The sequence below is a fragment of the Vulpes lagopus genome, chromosome 1, assembly GCF_018345385.1.
Source record: "Vulpes lagopus strain Blue_001 chromosome 1, ASM1834538v1, whole genome shotgun sequence".
Lineage (NCBI taxonomy): Eukaryota > Metazoa > Chordata > Mammalia > Carnivora > Canidae > Vulpes > Vulpes lagopus.
The window spans coordinates 36,055,110-36,074,406 of record NC_054824.1 but is presented as its reverse complement, the minus strand read 5'-3'; the positions used below and the strand labels follow the sequence as shown (position 1 = coordinate 36,074,406).

Genomic DNA, 19,297 nt, shown 5'->3' with positions numbered 1-19,297 from the left:
GCCTGTGTCTCTGCCTCTCTCCCTCTTTGTGTCTCTCATGAATAAATCAATAAAATCTAAAGACATTTTTTTTTAGAAAAAATTTTTAAAAAGCACAAAAAGTTACTTTAAGGCATTTTTTTGGTTTAAAAAAGTGAATTGGCCCCAAGTTTATCTATTCTCCCTCTCACCTCAGTAAAATGAAAAAAGAATTGAAAAAGTAGGAGGTACTGATAGGCATCATTACCTTAGATGAATCTCAAAGGCATGTTCAATGAAAGAAGCCAGTTTCAAAAGGTTACATATGGTATAATTCCATTTATGACATTCTAGAAGATGAACTATGGGGTTGGAAAAGAAATCAGCAGTTGACAGGGAGTTTGGGTAGGGGAAATGATGAGTACAAAGGAATAGGACAAGGGAGTTTTGGGGGCTGGTGGTACTGTTCTGCATCCTATGATGGTTCCATGAATCTATACATAAGTTAAATGCACAGAAATACACACTACAAGAAAAAAAGTAAAATTTACTGCATGATCATCTGAAACAATTTTTTAAAGACAGGAGCCCAAAAGGATAGAGTTGAGTGGAAAAAAAACCCAAAAGTGATTTCAGCAGATTTCTAGAGAACAGCAAATGGGACATGTCCTGTCTGAGCAAGACAGAGGAAGCTGCAACCCAAAGACGCTAAAAGGGGGACACCAGTGAGAAGCATGCTAATTGGTCCACAGCCCCTGAGAAGTTCAGACTTGGATATTATAGTTACAATAAGCCTGAAAATGACTAATTGGAAATTATATACAACAGAATGATCATCAGATCCTACGACTTCTGCCCTACCCTTCTCATGCAAAAACAATCTCTCACCTCCCTCATTGTCTCCCACAGGTAGGAGATAATTTTTATCTGGAGAAAGTAATGGAAGACAACCAGGTAGAAGGGATATGCAGAGGAACAGATATATGGAAATATGTATAAAGTGGGAAACAGAAGGTGAGGTGGAGGACAAGGCAGAAGCAGAGTTAAAAGGCAGGAAAAAAACTAGACCCTCCTTGGACTCCTTCATACTGCAAAGACCAAAGAATACCCTAGAGAAACTGAACAGCCCCAAAGAAAAGGCCTCCAGCCAAATGACTGGTTCCCTGACAATCATTCTCTAATGCAGCACCTCTCAAAACTTGGTCCACCTACAATTGCTGACCGACCAACTCTTTATTACTTGTCTAAGCTTTTTTATCATGAACAAATAATTTGCCAAGTGGCATTTCTGAATAGCACTGTGTTACTAAAGCCTATCAGTTGTCAAGCACTGGCCAAAGAGCTTTCAATTAGTCTTTTGGGGACCATTCATATATGACAGATTGTCAAGACTACCCAGAAATAGAAAGTCACTTACATGAGCAAAACAAAAAAACAACTAAAAATTAAAATAACAGCAACAAAAATCAATGCTGAGTAGGAAAGAAAAGCATATATACCCCCAGAAAAATATTTCATCTGTGAACTGAGATAAATGTATTTCAGAAATAGAATAGAAATAAAGGAAGTCCTAGAAATTAAAATACTTTTTAAATATACAAAAAATCCAACAGAAGATAATGTTGGAAGATCAAAATGAAGAAATCTTCTAAAAAGCACAAAGACAATAGTGTCTAAACAACTAAAAATTAAGCATCAATCTAGGAGGTCCAATATCTGATTAAGAATCAGATTTCTCAAAAGCAACAATGAAACCTAGAAGAGGGTGGAGCAATTGCTTCAAAACCCAGAGGGAATAGTATTTTAAACTTAAAATTGTATATGTAGTCAAACTATCAATGAAATTTGAGAATGGAATAAAGGCCTTTTAGACATGTAAGGACTCAGAAGATTTGCCTCTCATATACCACCTCTTGGAAAGCTTTAGGTACTTTAGGGACTGCTCCAGTAAACTAGAGAATAAACCAGGAAACAGATCCAACATAGAAAGGTTACAGGAGGAGGTCATGGGATAATGGCTGCGTAACTGGCCAAGAAAACAACCAGAATAGATTGGCATGGAAGGACAGATAGAGAATAGACCTCCCTAATAAAAACAGGGATTAGATTATCTGATATTTGGGGACAAAAACCCTTCAAGACTATTGATGAGAACATGATGAAACAGAGAAACTGGAGAAAGTTTAAGTTTCCAGAAAGTTATGTGTGAAAAATGAGGCAATTATTAATTCTAGGAAAAATAAAATGATGCAAAATGTAATCATGGTGCATTGCTTTGCTCTACAGTCATAACTAAACAATAGCTACTATATTTACTAAATATAACTAAAATAATGGAGAAGGGAAGTTGGTGTGTTAAAAAACTAAATCCTCAGGTAAACATTATCAAGAAGATGATAATTCCTAGAACTGGGGAACCTTGGTGGCTCAGTGGTTAAGCGTCTGCCTTCAGTTCAGGTCATGATCTCAGGGTCTTGGGATCAAGCCCTGAATCTGTCTCTCTGCTCATCAAGGAGCCTGCTTCTCCCTCTCCCCGCCACTCCTCCTGCTTGTACTCTCTATCAAATAAATAAATAAAATAAAATCTTTTAAAAGTACCTAAAACTTAAATCAAGCAATAGTAGAAGAGTCATTTTATTATTAAGATACACTAAAACAAATACTGAAGAAAAGCCAGGAAAAAGCTAAAGTGGGCAGCCCAGGTGGCTCAGTGGTTTAGCACCACCTTCAGCCCAGGGCCTGATCCTGGAGACCCAGGATCGAGTCCCATGTAGGGCTCCCTGCATGGAGCCTGCTTCTCCCTCTCCCTGCGTCTCTGTCTGTCTCTCTCTTTGTGTGTCCCTCATGAATAAATAAATAAAATCTTCAAAAAAAAAAAAAAAAAAAAAAAAGGAAAAAGCTAAAAGAAAGTTAGGACAGGGCAAAAAAATTTTTTAAGTGTATACACATTCTTCTGACAAAACGTAAATTTATACATTTACAAATATATAAAATCAAACAAGGTCACCATGGTCTTGAGTTTAGACATGATATTTATTTTGAAATTTCAAATGACATTAGAGGAAATAGGATTTTTATGTTTACTGAATGGGGCATGGGCTAGAAAAAAAAAAGTTCTAAAAATCTCTTTACTAGGTCATCTAAACTCTACAACCAACATTTATGCATCAAAATTCTTCTTGAAAAAGTACTCCTTACTCCCTCCACCCTCCCTTCAAAATAACCCTGTTCACAAAGAACAAAACTTTTCATCCTAAACAACAAAGGACCATACAACAAATCCAAGAGGCAGTGTTTCCATGAAGACAGGAAGTGAGCAGGGTAACAGTATTGACTAACCAACCGTAGGTCAGCAGTTCTTTCCGGGCCTGGCTTTTCATTTCCTGTATGCCCCACCCTCTTCAATATTTTCATTATCCTTGCTTCTCTACCAGTTCTTCCCTTTCTATTTACTAGATTTGTCCTTGGTCTAATGCCAATTTAGCCTATCTGGCTATAACTGAGGTGACAATCTGAGCACCTCCTGGTAAGAAGAGATGTTTCCCAGTAAAATAGACAGATCTTGCAGTTAATGCTGATCAAGTGATTAAAATATACACATAAAAGCTTTCAAATCTGGCATGAAAATGTTAAAACTCAAGACTTACTGACCTTGAGCTAAAATTTAGTGCTCAACATTAGCAAAGACACTGGGGCATTATTACTTTAGCAAGACACTTAAACATAGCAAGATTAATTTTGTTCATTTTTATTAATACAGAACATACTAACAGAACATTATCTTTGAATATAATCAGGGTTACAAATAAACTGTTACTAACCAATAAACAAAAAATATTCACTTGACTCTCCTCTTGGTTGAGTAATTCTCCATTAGTACAGTTATTTTTCCCAATTTATTTTTAACTGCCTTATGATTTTAATGAAATTTCTTAGCTTTTACTTATTAAATAATTCCTTCAATTGGAAAACTTCATATATCAAAATACTTCCTGTAAGTCAGTGCATTCTTCAATGCCTTCTACTTAACCTAAATGCAGTAAAACACAATATGATTCTCTGAAAGTTGAATATGACATCAATATTTCCAAAAGATAAGCATAAAACCCCTAAGAAACAAATGCCCCCACACACACCATGCTTCAGAGGCCTTATGAATGTTCCACATTCTTCATAATTAGTAACAGGAATCCCTCAGAGCTCAAATGGCAAGGAACTGGAAGGAAATTGGGCCATCAATGAACTTGTAAGATAAAACTCCAAATATATTTTAAGATTCTGTCTTCATCACAGATGAGAAAGTGCTGGAAAGATCTTCAACTTTTCTTTAGCGGCAACTTTGGTCCCCTAATTAGAAAAAGAGATGCAGGATGGCAGTCCTTCTTAACATAAACTCGATCTGGGAAGACTGGCAAAAACCTTTTCCCCTAATGACGTATCCCAGAAAATAAAATGCTATATGCAGGAGGGTCAAATATCAGAATAAATGACATTCTGAAGGACTAACAAAACAAAGGATATTTTTAGACAAAGAATACTCTATGCACTCAGAAATTTCAGAATAATCATACAGTAAGTACCTCATGCGATAATACTCTACCAGTTAAAAGTCATTATGAACTACAAGTTCTTTTAACTGAATTTCATGTTATACAAAACTTATGAAGCATGGCACATTTCTATTAATCATTACATTATTTTTTGTTTTTTAAAAAAACATATATTAATCAAAATTGAGACATTACCCAGACCTTTTGATTTAAAATATAACTGAAGGAAATCATTACAAACTGAATAAACAGCCATTCTTCTTTACATACATACGAGTCACTTTAGTTAAAAAAAAAAAAAGCAATTTCAATGCAATTAAGTCATCTCTGATTAAGACATACATTTTCATGCAGGTGAAAAAATAGGTTTACATTCAAAATAAGTTCCATAGCAAACAAATTACAGCATTTATTCAATAAGGAATATTAAAACAATTCCAGTTAATAGAAAATAAAATAACTTCAACCATATATATTATAATTTATCATGTGCGTACTGTAAAATCTCCAGAATTTAATTAGAAAATTTAAAGAATTTATTTTTAAAGTATGTTTTAGGAAAAAACAACCAAAATAATTGGTACCTTAACTAAAGAGAATGTGCATACACATCCACATTTGACCTATATACAAAAATTGAATGAAATATAGAAGAAATGAAGGTTACTATTTTCTAAAATTTCTGCAATGTAACATTAGTACTTAAATCAAAACTTACCTGCAAAATAAAAACAGCTTGAGGTATTTCCAATGCTGAAGCAAATTTCTGAATGCTAAATACCACAAGAATGAAAACAGTCTCCTTTCAACATTTATATCTGGTTTATAGTTGAGGCAGAAGATGAAGGTCTGCCAAGGAGTTTTCCCATCTCACCTATATTTCTGTATCCCTTAGGAAGTGTAAGCTTCAAGGGAAATGATCACATGTAAAAACATATCAAGTGAGTTGGGGTTCCTGACTGCAACATCTCAACCAAATGGAAAAAGAATTTTAAATTTTCCCACCTGAGGCCCATCTGACCTCTTCAGACATGACCATTAATTACTATGCTAGACAAGGTAAGCATTTTCTTGTCCTTTGAAAATAAAGCTAAACTTGACAAAGAACTGTACTGAATAAATTGAATACATGAACCACCTCCACAAAGATGGTACTTTAAGCCTTTACACACGACACATGAAAATGATGAAGTGTTTTATTTAAATTTGGTCTTTCTTCATCGTTTTGTAACTCTGAATCCTGCAAGGTTAGCAAGTCATTATATTCATACATCTTGTAATCCCTTTCTTCACACAATAGGCACACGTATACAGCATCATATGTCAATATAATATTATCAGCACAGCATAAACATTTAAGCAATAGATGCATTTCACATGAAAGAGGCTCTATGCATCATATGGCCTGACCCAACAAAAAGCAAACATTAGAATGCCATTTCAGAAGTTACAGTGTTGATATGATCAATATAGTTAATTTGTTTCATACCCGTCATATATTTCCATAAGACATCCATAAAGAAGAAGCAAAGGACAAAAACTGCTTTAAAAGAAAAAAAAAAGTTATGTGCCAACTTCAAAAATGACATACTAACCAGACATCAGCATTCGAAAGCTAAGTTGAATAGGACTGGCCTTGATGCACATGCAGTAAATTTGTTTTCAGAATATAAAATTAAATAGTAATGTCAGCAGTATTACTACTGTTTCTATATTTATGATTAATTACTAGCAGTACAACTCCCAGAAGGAAGGAGATGGATCCAATAGCGATGTAAGCAATCCCCAAAAATGGATTTTTTCCTCCCATCCATGAAATAGTGCTCAAGATCATCCGTTTTCGTCCATCAAAAGAATGTACGGGGTAATCTGAAGAGTGTATAGGAAGACTTTTCTATGTCTAGGTACTTGATTTTTAAAATATAACTTAAAAATTAGGCATTTAATTGCTTATAATTCATTGGTATAATTCTATGATACACAGGCACCTTACATTTTCTGAATCACAAAATATATAATTACCTTGAAGCACTGATTTAGCAAATTAAATGTCAGTAGTAAAAACCAGTAATAGTTTACAAGCTAAAGCAACCAAATTTAAATTAAGGGTTATACGGTTTCTCAGGTACTTTTACTCTCATTACACAGAAGGGGCAAAAGGCCACAAAGAAATGCAATGTGAAACAAATATTTCAGATGAACAGCAATAAAACCCATAGAGAAAGAGGAGATTGATGGACAAGAAGAAAAAGGAAGAATGAAGAGACTGGAAGGTCTCTGTGAGCTCAAAGAGCATGAACAAAGAGTAATTATAAGAATATGAGAGGATTCTGAGCACAAGGTCAAAGGGTATGATACTGAAGTTTTAACTTGCTAATTTGGAGCAATGATAAAACTCATGGTGTGACACAGAGTTGATGGCTGAAACAGAATAGAAGTGAAGGGTGGTCTATTAGAGACTTAATCAATGGAACATCAGTATACTGAATAAACTATTTACATAAACCAATTCTAAGATTTTGGGGAGAATTGGGGCAGAGAAGATAGAACTAAATCCCTACGTGAAAGGTTTGCAACCTTTTCCAAAGCATCTTTTGAATCAAATTTAGGCCCCATCTGTTTCTCTAGCTTCTGCAATTTTCCATCCCTACAGATGGACCCTATTATTCCAAAGGTCTCTCAAATCAATCCTAACCTGAAGCAGGAATGACTGTAGTAAGATTTCCAACTAACAAAAACTCTGGGGGGGCAAAATATCAAATTACTCATCTAGCCTTTCTCTGTATTCCAACCCCCCAAAATGGGCTTCTGTCTTAATTCTAATTTCTAATATCTAGGTTCCAACCTTATACGTAATTTTTGTAATTACCCTTAATACTTTACAGACCCAAATTTCCGTCTTGACAATCTTTAAGAGCCTACATTCCTCCTGACAGTTTTCTTCACAATGCCTAGGATGCAAATACTCTGTCAACTAAGACAAAGTGCTGAGTACTCCAAAAACTTTCCTTTATTATGCTCTAGGCTACAGGCTTGTCTATGTTCTTATATCTCACTAGATCTCCTGGATATTGTGACAGAGTTGCTTTCTACTTTGGCAATAGTCTTAGGATAATGTTCTTTCTAATAGCACCTCAACTGGGTCTGTCTGTCCAAAATTGCTCCCATGTGGGCCTAGTTTCTAAAACTTGGCTACTTTTACCCTGTCACTATCAGGTCATATTCAGTTGCATACTCAGATGCAAAATCAAAAGACTAAGGATCCAAAAAGATATTTCTCTTGAAATTAGGTCATTAATTAATGCATTATTAAACTGAAACTATACATTTATGGCTAATTTGGATTATGAAAACTCAAAACTGCAAAGATCATTAGCAAACATTTGAGAAAATTTTCATTCATGATATATGTAAGCAATGGGCTACAGATTAAAAAATATAAGGACTTTTTTTTTAGAATAAAAGGTAGTGCCCAATATTTCCAGCTAAGGAAGACTTTGTATCCAGGCCAATATGGCTTGGTCTGACTACTTGAGTGAACTAGCTAGGGATGCAGCCTGTAGTAGTGGCTGATGGTAAAGTCATGGCCTTTCAAGTCATTACCTTGATTATAAATCCCAACTCTTCTATTTATTACCGGAACAACCTTGGGAAAGTTACTTAAATGCTCTATGTGCCTGTTTATTGTCTATGACATGGAAATGATACCCATCTCATAATGCTTCAACTAAATAAAACAATGAATGGACAGTACTTAGTATAATGTTGTCATAAAAGTAGAATGAAATAAATGATAGTTATCAGCACTTAAGAGTATACCTGAATTGTTAATGTGGAATAATATAGCTAATGATAAAATGTTTTGGTACTATGAGTGAAACTATTATATTGATGTGAACTAATATCCACTGATTTTTAACATCTAAAAATATATATTAAAATAGCCCAGTACTACCAATGCCTATTTAGCATGAGTTATGCTCATTGGCCTTTGAATTATTATTATTTTTTAAGATTTTATTTATTTATTCATGAGAGTCAAAGAGAGAGAGAGAGAGAGAGAGAGAGGCAGAGACACAGGTAGAGGGAGAAGCAGGCTCCATGCAGGGAGCCCGATGTGGGACTCGATCCCCAGCCTCCAGGATCACGCCCTGGGCTGAAGGTGGCACTAAACCACTGAGCCACTCGGGCTGCCCTGGCCTTTGAATTAAACTCAATTACAATCTCCACTGTAGAAATATTTAGCTTCTTAATATACTTAGCACCAACATCTTAAATAATTTTACCAAATAATATGCTTGAATCCTAGTATAAAATATATCAAAATTTAAGACTTCCAGAAGATAAAAATGGAAAGATACTTTCTCACATATACACACATTCTCTTATAAAAATGCAGAGATCAAAACTAAAACAGAGTAGCATATCACATAACTGAGATAAGGGTGAACCACACTCCTTTCAAAGTCTATGAATCTGTGCACATGGCCAAAAAAGGATACTGTATGTGATATTCAAATAGTATCGTCCAGCTGGTAATGTTGGATGTAAATCACTTTTCCGCTCTATAAGACGATATAACTTACGAAAAGTAGGTAATGCTGCAGTACGCATCCAAACAATAAAATCCTCATTTATGAACCCATTATTATCTGGTTCAGAATCCAGCATGTACACTGGCTTAACCCAGTTTACTGGATTTGTTGTACCTTAAAAAAGAAGGGTAAAAGGAGGGGACACAATATTCAATTAAGAGTTACACTTAAAATTCACACTCAAAGATACAGAATACACAATCTGAGTATTTTTCCTATTTTCAAAGGTACAAACAAATGCTAAGAAAGTCTTAAAATCTAGAGACGAATCAATTTCTCATCTAACAACAAACAACTACAAAGATTTGATGGCCATCTTCATTAAGAAAATACTAAAAGTATGCTATTGCATATATGCCAAAAAGCAGATGATTTAATGCAAAGATATAATGGTAAAAAACATTATATTGTGAATTTAAGGAGGCACAGAATCAAACTAAATTTTAATTTATAAGTATAATAAAAAATTGGGCCTATTTAAAAGAAGGTTGGCTGCAGGTTTAAAATACAATGGCTGAAATGCTTAAGAGAAAATACTGGAAAAATTCAAAATTAAAAGTACATCTACATTTTCTTTAGAATTTCAGTACATTAGAACATATTTTGCCTAACTTAATATGAAGTTAAGAAAAGTTGCTGTTTTCGTAAAACAAAAGCATAAACAGTTTTAAGATTCTAAAGATAGAAAATTTTAGGTACTTCATTAAAACTCCTAGTTTCTATCATGTTTTAAAGAAATATTAGTAAATTTTACCTTTGAATCGTTCTTCTAGACTTTGTTCTCCAGGGGGATTTCTGAATTTCACATTTTTATCAGTCCACCAAGCAATACCTTTCTTTTTCAAAGGAATAGGTGTAGGATAAGATTCATTGCCAACAAGAAACAATTCTAATGTATCTAAACAGAAAAAAGAAGGTATTGTTAAATAGCATCTACTATATTCTATGAGAAATGAGGATCTGGTATCTGCTCCCAAAAGTGGTTATAACAGAGTAGGCAGGCATATGATATACATTTGGTCTTGATTTACTTATATGTGAATTATTTATGATAACTTTGTAATCCTAGGTGGAATTCTCTTTGCTCAATATAGTTAGAGGTCACTTCTCATGTATGGCTAGCTGATATATAATTAGGTCAAATGTTTTAATATTAACCCAAATAAAATAATTTGCAGAATAAACCTGCTTCTCCTCCTTTCCTCTAAACACATTCCTGAATAGTTTCTGGCTTATCCACTTCTCTATCTGTACGTCCAATATAGCTAATGTAGGCATTAGCTACAAAGCTATAGAGCCACTGAAATTATGGCTGGTCCAAATGAGTATATTTTGTAAGTATATATTTCAGAAATAAAAAACTCAGTACAAAAAAACAGGATACAAAATATCTCATTCATAAATCTTATATAATGAATATCATTTATATGATAAAAAGGTAATATCTGGGGCCTATTGGGTTCAATAAAATATATTATTAATTTATTAATTACACTTGTTTCTATTTATTGTTTTTATTTAATTTATTTTTTTAAAACATTTTTAATTTTTTTTTCTTAAAATTTTATTTATTTACCCATAGAGGGAAACAGAGAGGCAGAGACACAGGCAGAGAGAGAAGCAGGCTCCATGCAGGGAGCCTGACGTGGGACTCGATCCAGGGTCTCCAGGATCACACTCCAGGCTGCAAGGGGCGCTAAACCGCTGCACCACCAGGGCTGCCCTATTTATTATTTTTAATGTGACTATTTGAAAATTTTAACCGTCTCATACAGATAGTTTACATTATATTAATATCAGACAGTGCTGGTCTAAATGACCAAATATATAGCTCCTTTGTATTGGGATAAATATTCAGAATTTGTGAAAAACGCAGCCTTTTATCATATATGAAATATGAAGGCTAGCACAATGTCTCTGCTTCTTTCCTCCCAGAGAGAGATTCATTCTTAAAATATAAGAATTCTCGGGGCGCCTGGGTGCCTCAGTTGGCTTGGCTAAATATTTGACTTTGGCTCAGGTCATGATCTCAGGGTCCTGGGATCAAGCCCCATGTTGGGCTCCCCATTCAGTGGGGAGTCTGCTTGCCTCCCTCCCTTTCTCTCTGCCCCTCCTCCCTACTCATGCTCTTTCTGACTGTCTGGCTGTCTCTCAAATAAATGAATAAAATTTTAAAAAAATTATCTAAAAATGTCACAAAACATTATAACATCCCATTAAATAACTAATTGATATATTTATTTTAAAACTGCTTGGGGCACCTGGGTGGCTCAGCTGGTTAAGTGTCTGACTCTTGGTTTTGGCTCAGATTATCAGACTGAGCCCAGAGTGGAGCTCTGTGCTTAGCGGGGAGTCTGCTTGAAGATTCTCTCCATCTATCCCTCCCTCTACTTGCATATGCACATGTGTGCACTCTCTTCTCAAATAAATACATCTTTTTTAAAGATTTTATTTATTTATTCATGAGCGATACACAGAGGCAGAAACATAGGCAGAGGAAGAAGCGGGCTCCCTGCAGGGAGCCCAACTGGGACTCAATCCCTGGACTCTGGGATCACAACCTGAGCCAAAGGTAGATGCTCAACCACTGAGCCACCCAGGCGTCCCCAATAAATCTTTAAAAATAAAATAAAGTTGCTCAATTTCTCCATTTCATTCATGTTTACTAGACATCAAATTAGAAACAATAAATTATACAAATTTTCCTATTTATGTGTTTATAATCCATGTTTTTGTTTAGTATCTATATCATACCATTAAACATGCTGTTGGCAATAGCTCCACAAGGAGCAATTGGTTTGTCTTCATTTCTTCGATAAGGCTCACATTCCTTACTGGGATTCTGATATTTAGAAGGAAAAGAAGAGACAAATTATTATATGAACCTCTGGGATAACTACAAGCCAGCCATAATCACTGATTAAAAATTCAATCCCCACATGTACCTCACTTACAATGCATACAGATTAAGTCTGTATTGCAAAGACTATGAATAACAACACATTTAAATACTCAAATTATTTAATGTTACTGTATTACCTTTTTATGTAATCCTTCCTTGCAAATATTTTGTCACATAGGCATATATCAAATTAACTGTTTTATTTTCATATCAACACACAAAAATCATACCACAAAGAGTTTTCTACCCAAGAAAAATTAAGCATTCTATTGTCAATCCAGTTGTGATGTAATAAAAGGAATCTTCAACTTAAAGTAGATTGGAGGCTCTACTTCTACCGATGTACTAAGTAACTTTGATAGTAGATTGTGAAGGACCTTACACACAATGTTTTAAGTAATTTGGACTTAAATCTGTCCATTCTTAAAATCTTTAAAATTTCTGAAAGCCACCTGGTCTTAAAATCATCTATTTTGATCTAGCTCAGGGATCAATAAATGACAGACTACAGGCCAAATCCAGCCCACCACCTGTTTTTATAAATAAAATTTTATTGGAACATAGTTACACTACACCCACTCATAAGTACTGTCTATGGGCTACTTTCATTCTACAGTGGTAGAGGGGAGTAGCTGTGTCAGAGACCATATGACCTGCAAAACTGAAGATATTTCCTGTCTGGCCTCTATGGGAACAAAATCATCAATTCCTAGTTTAGGGCTAAAAGCTCTGCCTACAGCCTGTAAGAAAAGAATCAATCTCTGCTTCTTTTGCCTTTAGCAAAGAGAGGATATATCTAAATAAAAGAATTGTAAATCAACCACCATTTTCCAGGTCTCTGAACATGCCGCATCTATAATCCCAATAAACAAGTTGGTAAAGGTCTAAGAATTCTATGTGCCTCACAGGACAGCACCTTCTCTGGATTTGAGTCCCCACATGAACTGCAAAATACTCCAGATCTAACCAGATTAAATAGACTCATTAATTTCCTAAGATTCCCAAACATTAGGAATTAGCAGTAAAATAAGTAGGGACAACCTAGAGCAGATATATGCTTACCAGGAGCATTCTGGTCACAATATAGTCTTAAATGGCATTATAAGAGATTCATTGTTTCTAAGAAATTCTAAATAGCTCCGACTCTGAAGGTTTGTGGCACTGGCAGCAGTAACATAAAACACCATCAACCACTACTATGAAAAGCTGAATAGTCAGGAAACTAAGATCCTCTATTCCAAATCCAGCTAGGCATCACAAGGGGAGCTTGTTTAAAATAGGTATTTTAGAGCTCCTCCTTGCAGACAGACATGAATTTTTTACACTTAGAAGTCTGGAATCTGGGCAGCCCCGGTGGCACAGCGGTTTAGCACCGCCTGCCTGGGATATGGTCCTGGAGACCCGGGATTAAGTCCCGCATCGGGTTTCCTGCGTGGAGCCTGCTTCTCCCTCTGCCTGTGTCTCTGCCTCTCTCTCTGAATAAATAAATAAATAAATCTTAAAAAAAAAAAAAAAAAAGAAGAAGAAGAAGAAGAAGAAGTCTGGAATCTGTATTTTCAAAAAGTTCTTCAATTTTTCAGTAACTAATCCTTTGAACTTTATACTTAGGCTTCCCACAAGTTTAAAAATAGACAGCATGTTCAATTCTAAAACACAACCTCAGAAATTAAAAGTAGTTTATTTACATATTCCTACCTGGTATAATAATGAACAAATCCAAACAGACCAATTATATATATATATCCAGGATGCTAGACTCATCAAAATCCGATTACAGATTAATAAAGCAAAAATCTAATGGCACTATAAGAAAGAAGCAGATAGTAGGGCACCTGGGTGGTTCAGTTGGTTAAACGTCTGCCTTCGGCTCAGGTTGTGATCTCAGGGTCCTGAGATAGAGCCCTGAGTTGGGGCCCCTACTCAGTAAGGAGTCTGGCTTTTCCCTCTGCCCCTCTCCCCTGCTGATGCTCTCTCTTCTCTCTCAAAGAAATAAATAAAATCTTAAAACAAAACAAAACAAAACAAAAAAGCAGGTAGTAATAGTAATGTATCCTCTGACTGGAACAAATCATTCATCTGTGCGAATTCCAGGGGGGGGGGGCATTTAACCAAAAATCCTCATTAAATAAACTATAAATGACAAGTAACACTTTAATTTCATCCTAACATTATTAAATTTAACATTTCTTTTTGTCTATTTTTTAAGATTTTATTTGTTTGAGAGAAGAGAGAGAGACAGAGAGGAGCACACAAGCTGGTGGGGGAGAAACAGAGGGAGAAGCAGACTCCCACTGAGCAGGGAGCCCGATGCAGGGCTTGATCCCAGGATCCTGAGATCAAAAGCAGCCAAAGCAGATGCTTAAATGACTGACCACCCAGGCAACCCTAAATTTAACATTTCTAACTAAACTATTACCATATATTATTTATATCTACCACATTTTCATATTCCCACCATTTTACTTACAAGTAAAGCACTAGAATCTCCATTTAGCTGACTATCATCTCGAGACTTCACATAACGACGATGGTTTTGATAGAAATTAGACAGTCCATAATACATAAACACATTGCCCTAGAGAAAGAGAAGGGAAACAATTTTCATATGAAACTATTAAGTATGAACTTGTTTTATGCATATACAAAAGCTATGTTATTTGGACTATACTAGTTTAGAACTTGTTTTAACTTAAAACAAATACTGGAGTGAATCCTACCAATCCATAACAATCTAAATCTAACAACCTAATCTAATCCTACCAATCCAAACAGTACAAATTGCAAATAAGGTTTAAGAAGGTTAAGAATGTTACAAAAATCTAAGAGTAAACTTAGAAAATATCCTTAAAAATTTCAAAGAAGTACTATCTTCATGAAAAAAAAAAAAACCCTCGAAGCATCTATCAACCTAAAAACTTTAAAGAAGTACTATCTTCATGAAAAAAAAAAAAAAAACCCTCAAGGTATCTATTACCCTATTTTGATCTACTTTCAACTTCAAATGTTCTCCATTCAGATTGGTCTCTACCCAGTCAATTTTTCAATAGGATAATAGTCAAATTTTCATTTATTGCCCAAGTAAATTCTGAACTTGAATTGAAACAATAAATTTCTCAACAGATACTATATAAGTAGTTAATGAGTTAATAATTAGTAAAGTAAGATGAGTCAGTATAGAACAATTAAGAAAAATATTTTAACATAGTTGAAGGAGCCAATTTGGAATAACTTGGGAAAGAAGAGTAACCTATATACATTATAATTATTTAGAAGACACCACAAACCCATCTTGTATGACTTAGAGTTTAAGAGGTAGCAAAAACATTAATCTATTTTCTCCTTTCTGGTAGCTACCTCTATAGGCTACAATCATCAATAATTCAATAAAAAAAATTCAGTAACATTTTAAGTAGGCTTTATTTAATTTGGTATTTTCACATACACAATTATTTATTTAAAATTTGATTTTCAGGGACACCTGGGTGGCTCAGTGGTTGAGCATCTGCCTTTGGCTCAAGGCAAGATCCTAGGATCCAGGATCAAGTCCCGCATTGGGCTCCCTGCAGGAAGCCTGATTCTCCCTCTGCCTATGTCTCTGCCTCTCTCTCTGTATCTCTCATGAGTAAATAATCTTATAAATAAATAAATAAATAAATAAATAAAATTTGATTTTCAAATGTCAAACTATGCAAACCTTCCTATTCCATATAAAGAAAATGTTTATATAAAAACTAGTTTTGGTATCAAGATATCACAGAAACAAAGAATATGCTAAAAAAAGAATATCATCTCAATTAAGAAGGAGTACAGTAAATTTAACTTATAAACTTTAAAAGAAATCCCTTCAATAAATAGAGACAAAAAACTCTGAAAGGGCTGTTAGTCTAATCCAAAGTTTGGTCTTGTGAAGGAACACAGAGCCCACAAAAGAATACGCCTTTCAGGAAGAGAAGCTCTGAAATAGGTGTTTTTGGATGGAGAATGAAACTACTGAAGTTTCTAATCATTACAAGTCTGTTTTATCTCAATTCTGCCTGCTTTTACAAAAGCAGAACTTAATGCATCTACCTTTACAGTTTTCTTCCTCACCTTGAAAAAGAATGACATTTTTAATGATTTTTTAAATTTATGTGTTATTTCTGCTGAAACAAAGTAAAATAATTAAACTGTCTTCTCCCAAGTTATATTCATGTTTTTTACAATATTATTCTTTCATCTCAGTACAAGAGCATCTACAACCACTAGATGGCAAACACCTACCAGGGACTACAAAAGCCATAGGACCTTTAAGAAAATATTAAGTGTAGAAAAATCTAAGAAGTTCACAAGTATAAAGTAGTTTTGTTTCCTGAAGAATAAAACAATTTTTTAAGCTCAATTTTTAGGTAAAGGAAAGCACAAATTGGTCTTGTCATGCCTATTCTGAATCTTTATGTCCTGTAGGAGCTGCTCAATTTCCAGTGACAGCTAAGGATGAACGCAAAAAGACACACAGACAACACACACACACACACACACAGTGTTCTAACTGCTTATCAAGACATGTTTGCATTTACGGTAATTCATATCTGATAGAAAAATAATACAATTAAATAATAAATGACCTAGTAAATTTTCTAAAGTAAACTTACTTTAGTATTAAAAGTAGGCAAAACTATTTGATATAAATATGATACAACATTGATTTGTACAGTAATAAAATTTTCCAGTGAAAAGATAAAACATTTTAGCTTACAAAATACTAAACTATTAAAATAAATACATTGTCTAGTATTTAATTACCAGACAGCATAATGCAAAGGCCAAAACAATCTTCTTCAGAAGGATATGGACTTCAATAAATTAAAGTGACTTCTCTACAAAAATGAAATAACTAGAAAAAAATTGTAATAAAATATCAGTATTTTTTAAAGCAGGGCTTATCACATTAGGAATACAGACCTCAAATGACTGTTCCAGTGTGAAGTTAATGGTACAAATACAAGGTGTCACATTTGGAGACAAACATTTATTGCAGGGACTGGAAGGGTCTGTTCCGGTATAATCAATCTGTAAGAGAAAAATGTAATAAGCACTTCCTTGGAGAAAGTGATACAATACACTGTGAAATAACTTGCTATTTAAAGAAAAAAATGAGTCCAATGAAGCAACCCATAGCCCAGAAAAAAAAGTTGTTTTTAAGGTAATCTGTTTTGACAATGTAAGGTAATAAAAACTGAAAAGGAGTCCTATGCTATTCTACTGGCTCATCTTTCCAAGTAAAGTCCTCTTTCCTTTTTACCAAGAGAAATATATTTATACATAAAATCAGGTATAAAATTCTAACTGCGTGATGTATAAAGATTTAAAGAGCTATATCAAGTCTAAACAATTAAAATACCAACTTGATTCAGAGATCAGTAAATCAGTTATTGCTCTGAAATCTTCCAACCTTTAATACCTTTCAGTCACCTCAGCTTTCCATGGTACATTCTGAAATTAAAAACAAACAAAAAACTAGTAGGTATCTCAAGAGCCACCATTTTCTTAAAAACTTGGTGTTACAAAATAAAGAATCTTTCTTATCTTTGTCCTGATTTCCTGGCAGAGAGCTTCTTAAACTCTTGGAATTTCCCCAATGACAAGAGTGTATTTGTTTTTGATAAGACCCTTGATTCATACACTAGAGTTTTCGCTGAAGAGAATGCCCAGGATGGGGGCTGGTCACCAGAAAGACTATATGTCACTAAGGCCTTTAGCCCAGCCCAAGGCTCTGGGAAGAGGGGAAAGGCTGGAAATTTAGGTCAAACATATGGGCCAATATTTCAATCATACCTACGTCAAGAAATGTCAATAAAAACTCTGGAAACAAAAGCACAAGGGTGCTTCCTGGGTGGTTGACCCACTGATGTGCCAGGAAGGTGATGTGCCCTGATTCTACAGGGAGAAGGCACAAAGTTCTATGATCAGGACCCTTCCAGATCTCTATGCGTGTCTTCATTTAGCTAGTCCAAATTTATGTTGCTTACAATAAAATTGTAAGCACTAAGCACTTTCTTGAGTCATTCTAGCAAATTATTGAAACTGAGAAGGATCACAAGAATCTCAGATATATAGCCAATTGGTCAGAAGTGGAGATGACCTGGAGACCTCTAAACTTGCAACTGGCATCGGACAGGCAATCTTGATTGTGTGTGGAGGGAAGGGAAGGGCTTTAGGAAAACCCCGGATTTAGAGCTAGTTGACCAGAAGTGTGGGTAGCCTGGGGACCTAATTTGCAGCTGGTGTCTAAAGTGGTAGCAGTCTTGTTGGGAACCATGTCTTTATGGCTGTAGAGTCTGATGCTATTTCAGGGTGATCAGTGTTAGAACTGCATTGCAGTACACAAGCTGACATCAGAAGACCTGGCCTGAGAGCTAATATGAGAGCCTTTATTTTCCATTATAAGAATTTTTTTAAATAGATTTTATTTTTTAGAGCAGTTTTAGGCTCACAACAAAATTGAGTGGAAAAGTACAGAGTTCCATATACTTCCTGCCCCCCTACATATACAATCTTACCAATTATCAGTATCTCCCCGCTAAGTGGTAGATTTGTTACAAATGATGATCCTACCTGACACTTGAGCATCCAAAGGCCAGAGGTTACAATACAATTCACTCCTGATGTTGTACATTCCATCACTGTATTATACAGGAATTATTTCATTATCTTAAAAGTCCTCTGTACTCTACCTATTCATCCCTCTCTCCCCTAACCACTGGCAACCACTGATCTTTTTACTCTCTCCACAGTTCTGCCTTTGCCAGAATGTTGTATAATTGGAATCACACAGCATGTAACCTTTTCAGATTGGCCTCTTTCACTTAATAATATGCATTTAAGGTTACTCCATGTCTTTTCATGGATGGATAGCACATTTCTTTTTAGCGTTGAACATTATTCCATTTTCTGGATGCAACACAGATTATTTATCCATTCACGTACTAAAGCACATCTTGGTTGCTTCCAAGCTTGGGCAATTATGAGTAAAACTATAAACATCCATGTGCAGGTTTTGTGTGAACCTAAGTTTTCAGCCCATTTGAGTAAATTACAAGGAGCAAGAATGCTGGATTGTATGGTAAGAGGCTGCCAAACTATCTGTACTATTTTGCATTCTCTCCAGCTGTGAATGAGTCCCTGTTGCTCCACATCCTCACCAGCAGGTGCTACTATTAGTTTTTTGGATTTTCTCCATTCTAATAGGTGTACAATAGTATCTCATTTTAATTTACAATTCCCTAATGATTTATGTTAAACATCTTTCACAT

General features: G+C 34.9%; 1 protein-coding gene across 1 annotated transcript in view; it reads right to left on the bottom strand.

Annotated features, from left to right (window-relative positions):
* Positions 1-3,690: 3,690 nt before the first annotated feature.
* Positions 3,691-19,297, bottom strand: part of TMEM30A (transmembrane protein 30A) — a 36,195-nt gene continuing 20,588 nt past the window's right edge. Inside the window, exons 2-7 of the mRNA XM_041772583.1 lie at positions 16,947-17,054; positions 14,473-14,580; positions 11,858-11,945; positions 9,858-10,001; positions 9,011-9,217; positions 3,691-6,377 (exon numbers count right to left, since the gene is read on the bottom strand). Coding sequence (XP_041628517.1) covers positions 6,184-6,377; positions 9,011-9,217; positions 9,858-10,001; positions 11,858-11,945; positions 14,473-14,580; positions 16,947-17,054 — 849 coding nt within the window. The 3' untranslated portion in view covers positions 3,691-6,183. The remainder of the gene's footprint in view (positions 6,378-9,010; positions 9,218-9,857; positions 10,002-11,857; positions 11,946-14,472; positions 14,581-16,946; positions 17,055-19,297) is intronic.